This window comes from Miscanthus floridulus, chromosome 19, assembly GCF_019320115.1.
Source record: "Miscanthus floridulus cultivar M001 chromosome 19, ASM1932011v1, whole genome shotgun sequence".
Taxonomy (NCBI): domain Eukaryota; kingdom Viridiplantae; phylum Streptophyta; class Magnoliopsida; order Poales; family Poaceae; genus Miscanthus; species Miscanthus floridulus.
This window is the reverse complement of record NC_089598.1, coordinates 114,767,471-114,779,632: the sequence shown is the minus strand read 5'-3', so window position 1 is coordinate 114,779,632 and position 12,162 is coordinate 114,767,471. Positions and strand designations below refer to the sequence as shown.

Genomic DNA, 12,162 nt, shown 5'->3' with positions numbered 1-12,162 from the left:
TTGTTGATTTGGTCCTGATGTTGGATTTTTATCCACTATTGGGTGTCTACCAACTTGAGGTTGGCTTGGATTTATTGATTTGGAGGATTTAGCCCTCGATATCTTCGGACGCTTATTTGTAGCATTATCCTTAGGAGCGGCCGTACTTCTCTCCCTCTTCTTTGGAAGTGGGAGTTGAATGGTTTTTATTGGTACCTCCACTCTTTCAGACGCATTGCGAGCAGGATAAGAGGATTTAGTGACACCTTTATAATCAGTAAATGCTTTTGGCAGGTTATTTGCAATATGTTGCAAGTTAATAATTTTCTGAACTTGTTGTTCAGTCTCTAGAGTACGTGGATTTGAGGGGGGAATACCTTGGGCATTCTAGATGATTTTCTGACATTCGTTTTGGTACTTGAAATCTCCCCCTAATGCCGGGAAATGGTCCTCATTAAATATGTAGTCAGCGTATCGGACCATGAATAAGTCCCATGTAAGAGGCTCGAGGTAGTTGATAATTGATGGAGATTGATATCCTACATAGATACCAAGTTTCCTATGTGCACTCATAGAAGTACGCTTAGGCAGTGAGATCGGTACGTATACAGCGCAACCGAATTTTCGCAGATGGGAAATATTTGGCATATTTCCACGTACTAACTACAATGGGGAGACTACGTGATATGCAGTTGATCGCAATTGAATTAAGTCAGCAGTATGTAAGACTGCATGACCCCAACATGAAGTTGGTAGGTTGCAATTTTGTAATAATGGTCTTGCAATGAGTTTAATTCTCTTAATAAGAGATTCTGCTAAACCATTTTGTGTATGAACATATGGGACAGAGTGTTGAACTTGAATTTCCAAAGCCATACAATAATCATTGAAAGCCTTTGAGGATAATTCAACAGCATTATCCATTCGAATTGATTGAATTTGATGTTCAGGATGATGTGCTATAAGTCTAATAACTTGAGCAATAATTTTTGCAAATGCATGGTTACGTGTGGACAAAAGACACACATGAGACCATCAAGTAGATGCATCTATTAGAACCATGAAGTACCTGAATGGTCTAGACAGGTGGTTGTATGGGGCCACAAATATCTCCTTGAATGCGCTCAAAAAATTTTAGTGGCTTATTTTGGATCTTAACGGACGATGGTTGTACGATCAATTTCCCTGTAGCGCATGAAGTGCACATAAAATCTGAAGATTTTAGGAATTTAGCAGTATTTAACTCATGACCTTTGGAATTGCTGATAATTTTTCGCATCATCTCTATAATTTTAATTGGGTACATTTTGGAATCAGAATACAAGAATGAATTCATGATTATTATTTAAGTACCAATAGGAAGTATGATAGTAGGACAACCAAAGCCCACTATCATGACATCGCATCAAGCGATTAACAATATATTTCTTTGTCTCTAAGTAAGAGTTTAGGAATTTTTTGCTTCCATATGTATAGAGTTTGTGATGTAATTATCCACTAAGCAAAATTTCTCTTTGCATTTGGATTGACTCCCGTATAAGTCTATATATAGCATGAAGAATATAATGACATTCTTTGCAAATATATAGATTACATACAAGTTAATTAATGGAATATCAAATGTGATGACACATTATTGTGATATTCAATTGAAATTGATGACAACATTTTATATTACAACACCAAAATGGGACGAAGATACTAGGTACCTTTGTAAATGGAAGACAAATTTGGTCTCCAAAATAGATCAAGCGAAGTAAATTCGATGATCGTGCTCTCCATGCTCATAAGACCCACTTATTAATTAAGTGTTTGGTTGCTACTTGTTTTTTTCATGAAACTTGTTATGAACAACTGGCCTTCCTAGTGGTGTCAGGTTAAAGATAGAAGCATGCTTCATATCTTTATTGTTGAGCCGGATATTTATGTCCAATGAATTTATAAAACAGATCAATTAAATATTTCAACGCATGGCATTTCCAAGTTGTGTGGCTGTAACATACACAATTATGACAAAATATGGTTCTATCATATTTGGGAAATGCCTTGGCTCTAAAGAATGCATGGGGCTGCTACTTCTTTTTGCGTTAAATTTTACCATTAAAGTTCTATGGATGGCATTACTACATGGCATCGAACTTGTAATTATTCTGAAAATTCAATGTACTTCAGATGATAGAGCATCACTATAATGCTAATGATTCCTCGATAAGAGTTTATCATACACTTAGACCTAAAGTAATGTAGGAATTAATCTAGAATACATTTGGTAAGTTGTGGTCAATTAGAGATGGCATTGGGCATAATGATTGCCTTGCGTTGTTCATATCGCTCATTGAGAGCTAGCCATATAGTGCTTCGATTTGCATCCATTGAGATACACATATGTGTGATCTAGATGTGTATAGTGTTTTATTTAAATAAAACTCCATACTTAATTGTTCAGTAAGCGGTGATGCTCTCTTACGAGGAGCACCAAGTATATTTTGCTATGAATCCATAGAACAATAAAGTTTAACTTTACGTCCATTGGCCATGTTGGATAATGATGATCATCAAGAGTGAGAGATCAAACTCTTTCGTGTCCATTATTCCAACTAGGTGCAAACCATAGATTTTCTGAATTTACTTTTAAGGGTAAATTAAAATTGCTATGGTAATGTTGTAATGGGATGCAAAATAAAGACAAGATAATCTTGTATTAATGTTAGTGTAAAAATCTCATATGCATAATAACATAATGGAGGTAGTCACGGTAAAGGTGTAGATCTCAAAATATGCATAATCTGTGTTAACAGTAGATGCCAAGTCATTAATGCAAGTTATTTGAACATGTCTTAAGATAGTCATCAAAGATTTTATGTAGACCTTAGTTAATTCGCAAATGAATTGGGTATTCACGTTGAGGATACTCACTAAGTTGTGGACCTAGTGTAGATCCTATAGCAGCAACTATGGTGCTACCTTGTGGATGGCCAATAGAAATGCGAACTAATGGTAGTCATCTTTGTGAAAAGATGTAGACCATATGTTCTAATTTGTGATGTTGGGTACGCACGTTGAGGATAGTCAATATGTGTTTACTTAGTGTAAATCCCATAGTAGCAACTTTGGTGCTACCTTGTGTATGGCCAACAAACAAATATAAAAACATGTGCATTATACAATTGATGAGAAAATATACATAAAATGTTGCATCCATAATTTAAGCACGTAGTGCTTTAAAATTGAAAAGCCTAAATGGGCTTAAATCAAATGATCAATTGCATATTAAATAAATGAATTGCAAGATTATGGTCGTAATAGTAAGGATACTTGTTTATTGGATTTGTCGTACCATGGGACAAATACTTTGAACAGTACCATAAATAAACATTTTACAATAGTAAAACATCACAAGTACAATAATTGTTAAAGTCAGCGACTTAAACAAATAGTACTTACACATAAAATAACTATGTAGTTTGCTGCAGAGAATTATTAGAGACAAATAGCCTTATGCGAATTCTTTGCAAATAAATAAATAATAAAAAAAAGATAAGTAGCAGGCTCGCCGGCCGTCAGGCCCATTTAGCAAGGATGCTGTACGAGCATGCTGCATGACATCCAAGCAAAACGATCCGATAAGAACGATCAGCAGAAACTGCCCCTCGCTCGCCACCGCTGTCGCTGTCGCTGTCGCAGCCTGCAGAAACACCACCGCCGTCGCCATGGAGGAGGCCGCTGCAGTCGCCGAATCGCGCCGTTACCGACGGATTCAAGCAGCCGGACAGCGCTCCCTCCTCCCTCGACATGCTCAGGCTGGCTAGGGGGCGTGGCCCTCAACCTCGTCGGAGGAGAGGTGCCCCGCGCCGCCGTTCTCGCTTGACCCGGCGTGGCCGTTGGGGAGGCCGCGCGCCGATGGTCCTTGAGGGACGCGGAGCCAGGTCCATCGCAGACCGGGGTGGCGGTTGGCGGCTTCGCCGGCGTGGACGCAGCGTGGAATCGGCGCAGTCGGCAGAGGCGGAGGAGGCGTCGTCGAGGGCGCGGCTGCTCGAAACTTCACCACGTGCGAGCGCGGCGCAGCAGGCGCGGGGCCGCGTGCGTGCCCGGCTGCGGGGGCCGCCGAGTGCAGGCGCGATTGGGAGCAGCCGGTCGCAGTCACCAGGTCGCGCGGGACGCCGTCTCCGGGCCACTGCGGAAAAGCCGCCGGCCGTGGCGCGAGGCCATGGCACGGAGGCCGCGGGGGGCCACGGCGGGGAAGCCTCTGGCCGTGAAGTCACCAGCGAGGGTGCTGCCGGCCGGACAGACGCGGGCTCACCATCCTGATGTGCGCGGAGTCGCGTCTGTGCCGCAAGGATGGTCTCGATGACCATGGGCATAACAGCACGGAGATGGCAGTCCCAAAGATGACGAACTTGATGAAGAACAAGCAACGACGAGTATCGCTGCCTTAGGTAAGAAACACAGAAGCATTCCATACCATCCAGTTCTCGTTCCTGCATCCTTGATCCTCCGTACTACCGTTCTCTTCTTGAACGATTGACGAAGAAAGCCTCTGCTCTTCTCGTCTTGCCGTGCAGCAACAGCGCCGGGTAACTCTTCTGGCTTCTCAACTTGCAGTGGAGAGCACGTGCTTGATAACATGTTAAAGCGTGAATGTAAATGAATAAGATCTTAAAAACCACCATTGCTTTCATTTTAGATTATAAAGTGAAGGGTCACGTTACGCCGTACGAACGTGACTGCTCGGCAAAAAGCAACTGTTCACTAGAACAGTATACCTTCATCTGTTGATGAGATCACTGGTGTCTGTTAGGAACAGACACCGTTTCATAACAATTTGAGCCACCACAAGAACATGTCCAATAGAGCTCAAGCTATCCGAACAGAAATGTGTCATTTGATAGCCATGACGCTCCAAAAATATCTCAGGACCAAGAAGTGGTCAGCTTTGAAGATCGCGTACCGACATCAAAAGCCACAAGTTTAGAAGTCGATGATGAAGCCCTCATGTATTTTAGGGGACTGGAACACGGTGAGGCAAAAAAAAAAAGTCATCAAAATCAAGTTTACCAGAGGAGATACAGAATACTTCACTTTAATGAATGCAGACACGGTCCCTAAACTACCTAAGTTGCATTTTTGACACTACAGTTGCTATGTTCTATCAAAGCAAGGGCCCCATCCAAAAACCCACCACCATTTGCTTATGAGGGGTATGGTTTTTTCCCAGCGCTGTGATGATGACTCATGAAGCCAAGGGATACCCTTGGGCCGCAAACGCGGATGACTCTGCAGGGAGAAACTGAATGACCACCGCAGCTCTGAGGGCAATCTCCTCGCAATAACCACAAGCACGTGAGGTCCTACCCCTCGGTCTGCCCCTCCTTGGGAATGTGGAAGCCTTCTATCTTGGTTGTAACCTCGTTCACCCCAGCAGTTGTCTTGCCATTTGCATTGGCCGCCTCGTCATCAGCATTAGCCGGGCTAAGCTGCCAGATCCGAATGGTGCCATCTTCCGAACCCGATGCGTATGATTCACCACCAGGTGCGAACCGGACACAGTGGACTGGACCATGATGCCCTTTGTTACAAGCTGCGTTAAAGAACAGTAGTCATTTCATTTGGAAGGTAATGGAGTACAACCATAAACCGGCATACCTCCTTAGAAATACTGAAGATGGGAGAAAAAAACCACAAATGGGCAATAAACATTTCAACAGAACTAAACCTAAACACAACAAAGTTTCCTATCTTAAGAAACGTAAAAATCATTACACAAATGCCATCAACATAGTGTCTAATATTTATCAAAAGACCAAAACTATGGTGATTATCAAGTGAATGTAGCCAAAACTATTTGGACAGACCAATGATTCAGGGTGAACCTGGGACACAAAAACAGATGCCCACTAGGTAGATCCATTTCCAGACATGTATATATGCTAGGTTTAAAAGCCTTCTACAACTAGCCACCAACAAACCAATGTTTCTTATGAAAATTCCCTCGCCCAAAAGGCTGTTTCGCCCTTGATACCTCAAGGTAAGACAAATTTGGAACATATAATAGGAAAAAAACATCTCTAGAGAACTCAGGTATGTAATGAACACTTGGTCCAACACTAGCAAATTGTGGATATCCAGATTTTATCATTGCCACATAATGCATCCTTTTCATTGCCACATAATGCATCCTTTTCCAAGTTTAAATACCATTGGTACACTCAAGGGAAGCAGTTTTGATTCCTTATATACAATTTTTGCAACATGATTTTATTTTGTACTATAGACTTGTGAGCTATGAAGCTATGAAGCTAAAACACTAGAACGTAACTGATAACGTTGCTAAATAAATACTCAACACATAACACTGAAAGCTAGAATTGCAGAACGCAACTGATAAGATTCACTTGATTGAAAGCCAAAGAAGACTGCTATGCTAATCTTTCTATTTGTATAGGCAAAGGTACACCAGGGGTCCTGAGCTGCAGGCTAAAGAACTAAAAAGGATAGAACTTACCTATTTCTTCACCAGTGAAGAAATTGAATACATGAACCCACAAATCTTCCCCTCCAGCTACAAATTTACTCCCAGACTTAGGTTCAAGTGAAGCCGACTCCACATTGCACGGCATATCATAGCTTTTAACAAGGCCGAAGCTGATGCAAAATACAAAATGTTTGTCAGAAAGGGATCAATCAACCAAAGTGGTTAACTAAAATGGTGATAAAAGAAACTTACTGATTTGCGTCCCAGAATTTTACACTTGAGCCATCAGCTGTAGTGATGAACCTGCCATCCTGGCTTACTTCTGCACTAGTGACAGAAGCCTTCGTTTCAAGAGTTTGGACAATTTTTCCAGTTCTCACATCCCATAGCCTGCACAGTACTATAAAAATTAATTAAAAGGAACACACCTATAGTGAATATATAGGCCAACCAACATAGTTGTTTATCGTTGATCGGGCATTTCTTCTGTGCACACACCTTACTCCACCCATGTCAGTGCAGGAACTTAATATAGTTTGGTCACTATGAAGCCAAGCAGCAGTTCGGACAGAACCAGGTGATTTGTCAAGCTCTCTTGGAGCTGCATCAGGACGATTCATATCATACACACGCAAAGTCTTTTCCATGCCTCCAGTGAGTAAAAGGTGGGTGTCCTGCAGTGTCAATTTGCAATTTAAGTCAGGCCAGAAGCAACCCATGAAGAACAGGGCCAATTTTGTACAACAGCGTGTAAAAAAGAGAAATGGAAGGGCATGACATAAAGCAGCTGCACCAAAACCCAAACATATGTTTCTGTCAATAAAATTGATTTTAGTTTGCAAATACTTATCTATTGGATTTAAAGGAAGCCAAATGCACCAAACTCCCAAGTGTTTTTTTTATAGGTAGCGATATCAGAAACATGGGAATACCTTTTTTTTTGGTGGTGGGGGGGGGGGGGCTTAAAAAAACATGTGCAAACATAACCTAGTTTTATAAGCATTAAACTGAAATGGGCAGTTACTTGGACAGGAGTATAATAAAGTAGAGAGTGAACAAATACTAATAATAATAATGCTAAGAAAGATGTGTCCATGGATACAAATCAACCATATTACCAGTACATTTTTCAGATACCCAATGATTGCAGTGAGCATAACAAACTAGGGCAATAACTGGCCGAATTGTTCACAGTGATTAACAGCATTCAAAAAAAATTTAAAGAACTATGCACAACATTTTAGGTGGAAAGGACACTCTAGAAATGACAGTCATGGTTTCCACATATACTTCATTGAGATGAGGACAAGATAAGCATTAGCAAGCACTACCTCAGAGAAGGCACATGCCCGAACTATATGCTTGTGTTCAAATGAATGTAGCTCATCACCAGTAAGGGCATCCCATACTTTACTGGAAAAGGAACGTCGACATTAGTCACTAACAGAGAATTCAAATCAGGAATGAGCAATGAAGCGCATCTTGTAGTGGATATGTTAAAGTGTTTACGCCTGCCAATTGTTACTTTTTCATGCAAACTTCCTAGTATTCGCTTTGCATGTAATTGTATATTATATTGAACTAATAAAACCTACTTAAAAGGACCACATTTGCTAAACAGAGTTGTGTAACATCCACATTGTACCCAAAATCATTTACTCCCACCGTCCACAAATAAAAGGAACCTGGAATTTAAAGGACAGACTTAAAAAAACCTGGATAGGAAAAGACGCATATACCCCGAACTAAAGCATGTTCGTAGGTTTCAATTGGCAAGTTAAGAAGATTAAATGGCAAGTTAACAGCGCCATTAAAGAGATTTGATGGCGAGTTAAGGAGATTAAATGGCAGGTTACCCAGAATCCCTCATATTTGTGGATAGAGGGACGAGGGAGTATAGATTATGACTACGACAATGGTGGTAGGCCACCTACCTCCTAAACCTTAAGAGTTTAATCATAGTATATACTATGTACGGTAACCCTTTCCCAAATTCTTCAATCCCAAATGACCTCGTGAGGTTTTACAGTTTGCTCACCCAAGTGTTCAACTTCAACAAAAAAAAAACTTATATAGCTACTATATATTCTTGATCCTATAGGATGAAAACCAAGAATAAAATAATAAATAAATGCATGGAAGTTTTCCAGGTCAGCGTATCTATTCTAACCTATATTCACATGATAGTTTGGTATATGAAATGATGCATGTTAAGGGCGACAACAAATAAACAATTGAGCATGACTTCTGTCCTCACCAAACACATTGACAAATATGGCAGATCTAATTTCGATCTAATTGTGTTTAAAATTGCTGGCCGATCAGAGTGGCAGGATGAACTTTAGCGCGTCTACATTCATGTCACGGGAAGCAAATAAAGAAAGCATTCACAAAACGTATCCATAAAACAGGGATTATTTGATAATCAATATGCATCCAATTTTGTAAACTGGGAGATCAAATGAACAACAATGCTGTTTAGAATTTCAAAGGGTAAGAAAACCATACGCCGAGAAGTCAGCAGAAGCAGATGCAGCCCTCAGAGCATTCCTGTCAAGGCAACAGCTCCAAACAGCACCTTTATGACCTTGAAAAGTCCCAATCCAGTCACCAGTCTCACCGTTACGAAGCATTGGATTTGTGTCTGCAGAACGAAGAAATAATAAAAAGGTCATTCAATAGGTAGCAACACGAGAAGGCAGGTATGCTTCTCCTATTGCAGAGTTTACTAGTATGCAAACAATGTAAAATCATTCAAAGCTTGGTAACTAAGGATATCACCCTTTAGTCAGGCATCAAATTAAAAATGTATAACCTTCACCAAGTAAAACAGGTGTCTGACTCCTTTTGACTATCACTTGGTCCCAATCCAAGATCGGTACCAAGAGCTAGCCTAGAAACTGCTCACTCTTCCCTTCTCGAATGCATAAATATCTACAGATTCTATGCTATAATAATCTTTTCAAAGACAACATTTAGCACAGCACTTAATCGCTCTAACGATCACACAATAGATAGGAAGTTCACTGTTCTCATTATTTGCATTGCAATATGGGAACACAGTTAAATCGTGAAAAACCGCAAGATACAGATTAATACACTGCTGGTATCCAATTGAGGCTCGGTGTCGGTGCTACAATGATTAGTTGCTTACAACTAATACAAAACAAGCTATTTATTATTGGCTTATTGTTTCATCTGAGATACCTTTCACTATATCATTCAAATTTCTAACGCCTATTATTGCAAGGACGCTCATTATAGAGCACAAAGTGCAATTATATCCTAACAAAATGGGGATGCATCTAATATCCCAAGAAAAAGAGTAGATGTGGAAATGAAGAAAAAACCTAACAATACAACTTGACAATATTCGAATCGAATACCCACAAGATCATCCTTTTTTCAAAAAAAAAATATATTGTCAGGTAAAGGTTGGCATGAAATCTGTTCTCCACCTTGTATAGGGGTCAGGTATATAACTATTTATTACCTTCTTAATGGATCCAAGTTGTTCTTTGGTACTCCACAACCAAGATGTGCATGCATGTTTCTATGTAACCATACCCATTTCTTTATCAAGCTTTTAATACGGAATTCATGGATATCCAACTGTTTCATTTAGCTTCCATTCATTCTATCTGTAACTCAGTGGCGCTGAAAACATGAAGCTATAAAAAATTACTGACTTGTATATAGTATGATTTGATAACCACCATCTGAACAGGCATATATATTCTCTATCCAAGTTATCCAGACAACCAAGAAATACAACTTAGCAGTCCAAACTGGGAAAAACACACTTCCAAAATAGGAACCCACGCAATACAGAATGGAAACTTGCTCTGCAGTTATGTCACTCCAAAATAGGAACCCACGCAATACAAAATGGAAACTTGCTCTGCAGTTATGATTACATAAGAAATGGCCAGCAATAGGACTTCTATAATATGAGGACTAAAAATGGCAAGACATTGTATAAACTACGAGTTTGCGATAGCTTCTTCATCCCTCTAAATGGGTCCGATATGGCAAACTTCAGATAAATTGCACCATGCCAACTAGGAAACCATAAAACCTTAAATGATTGCATTGGATAACTAATACTACACATCTAAGACTGAAACAACACATAATCATAAGGTTACATGTATATTGGAGTCACCACCCTTTCTCACCAGCAACACAGATTACTCAATATCAGTACCCTTCATAGCCATAACCTGTTGGAGGCTACTTTGGCAGACGAATGTTAGGGAGCCATGGAAGTTGGACCTAGCAACATAAAGCAAAGTACATGCATACGGATGGAGCAGGAAAATCGCAATGAAATAAATCAAGAAATAAGAAATGGGTTTCTCTTGCTCAAGGGTCAGGGAGTGGACTGGCAAGAAATCAACCATGTGGCCTACTTATCCGTTAAGGTCCATCCCACCAAGTGCCAACTGTTTTCTGCCTAATAACCAACAAATATGCGCCAGGTTAAATAATCAGCAATCAGACGCTACGTGCCAGCCCAATGTTCCCTAGCACTTTAAAAAAAGTGCAAAAGGAAAAACACTCGGAGTATCAAGGTTGGCAATCAGTTTCGCCATTCGGACATAGATGTTTGTTTTAGAAAAGGAAACTATGGTGTTCTGTGTCTGTTGACTCGCTATCCCTTAAATGGTACATTCCTTGCTAAAAGGATTCGGACATAGATGTTTGTTTTAGAAAAGGAAACTATGGTGTTCTGTCTGTTGACTCGCTTTCCCTTAAATGGTACATTCTTGCTAAAAGGATGTAACTAACTGGCAACAATACCGTTATCTTACACAACATGGGTTTGTAGTCGTATTTACTGAAGCAGACTATTATGGCACAAATTGCACTGGCAACTAATTCAAACATCCACATAAAATTAGATTGAAATTGCAACGCTCAAAGACATGCATCCTAGCCAACATCTCGTAAACACATATAGAGTAGCTAACAGCAGACCATCGCATCACACACTCAACCACCGAGCCAATCCGAACCAATCAGAAAACTAAAATGAAACTATCACACGGGAGGGGAAATTGGGGATCCGCTTACCCTTGCTGGCGCTGATGAGGAAGTAGCCATCGGGTGTGACGGGGCTGTAGAAGAGGTCCACCACCGGCCGCGAGTGGCCGTGGCAGACCAGCGGGATCGCCACCTTCTTCTTCTCCATCGTTTGGATTCGCTTCCCTTCCCCCGGTGAGAAAGCACCCTAGCCCGTCGAACCAACGATGACCCTGGAATGCGCCGCCCCCCGCGCGCCCAAACCCTAGCACTCCGATCGAAGAAGAGAGGAAACCCACCAAAAAAAATCGGGGAAAATCGGAGGATAATCGAATCAAATCGCGCGGATCGGCGCGGGGTAAGGCGATCCGGATCCTTAGGGTTGGATCTGTACAGGCGCTTTATTGGGTGGATGGATCGGCGGGGGCGGGCGGGAGTGTGAGGCGAGGTCGGCCTCCTTGGGCGAAGGGTGGGGAAGGGGGGAGGAAGCCGGGCGCTGAGCTTATATAGGGTTAGGAGTTGGGACGAGACGAGGCGAAGCGGCACGCGCTCGATCGGTCCTTCGGTCGTGGTCGTAGCGGGAGGGGTGACTGCGCGAGTGGGAGCTGTTGCCTGGTCGTTGTGGACCGCTGGATCAGCATCTAACGGTTCGGATTTTCGGTGAGCGTTTTTGGGAGTTGGTGGTC

At 41.4% G+C, this 12,162-nt stretch overlaps 1 protein-coding gene across 2 annotated transcripts; it reads right to left on the bottom strand.

Moving 5' to 3' along the window:
- Positions 1 to 4,902: 4,902 nt before the first annotated feature.
- Positions 4,903 to 11,945, bottom strand: LOC136527041 (uncharacterized). Of its 2 annotated transcripts, XM_066519648.1 has the most exons (8): positions 11,528 to 11,667; positions 9,945 to 10,108; positions 8,960 to 9,095; positions 7,783 to 7,864; positions 6,950 to 7,125; positions 6,704 to 6,841; positions 6,482 to 6,621; positions 4,903 to 5,557 (listed from the first exon to the last, which is right to left on the bottom strand). In XM_066519648.1, exons 3-8 carry the CDS (start codon positions 9,082 to 9,084, stop codon positions 5,328 to 5,330), a joined length of 891 nt encoding a protein of 296 aa, XP_066375745.1. In that variant the 5' UTR covers positions 9,085 to 9,095; positions 9,945 to 10,108; positions 11,528 to 11,667; the 3' UTR covers positions 4,903 to 5,327. The 2 variants fall into 2 exon arrangements, with proteins under 2 accessions (XP_066375745.1, XP_066375744.1); XM_066519647.1 differs by lacking the exon at positions 9,945 to 10,108 and having other exon boundaries at positions 11,528 to 11,945.
- Between the last annotated feature and the right edge of the window lie 217 nt (positions 11,946 to 12,162).

Excerpts from the sequence above, each read along its gene's own strand:
- LOC136527041 (XM_066519647.1), bottom strand. The coding sequence starts at position 11,645 with ATGGAGAAGAAGAAGGTGGCGATCCCGCTGGTCTGCCACGGCCACTCG. Across the intron at positions 7,865-8,959 it reads GCTTCTGCTGACTTCTCGGC|TAAAGTATGGGATGCCCTTA; the intron begins GTATGGTTTTCT and ends TTCCTTTTCCAG. Across the intron at positions 5,558-6,481 it reads CTTCACTGGTGAAGAAATAG|CTTGTAACAAAGGGCATCAT; the intron begins GTAAGTTCTATC and ends TCTTTAACGCAG.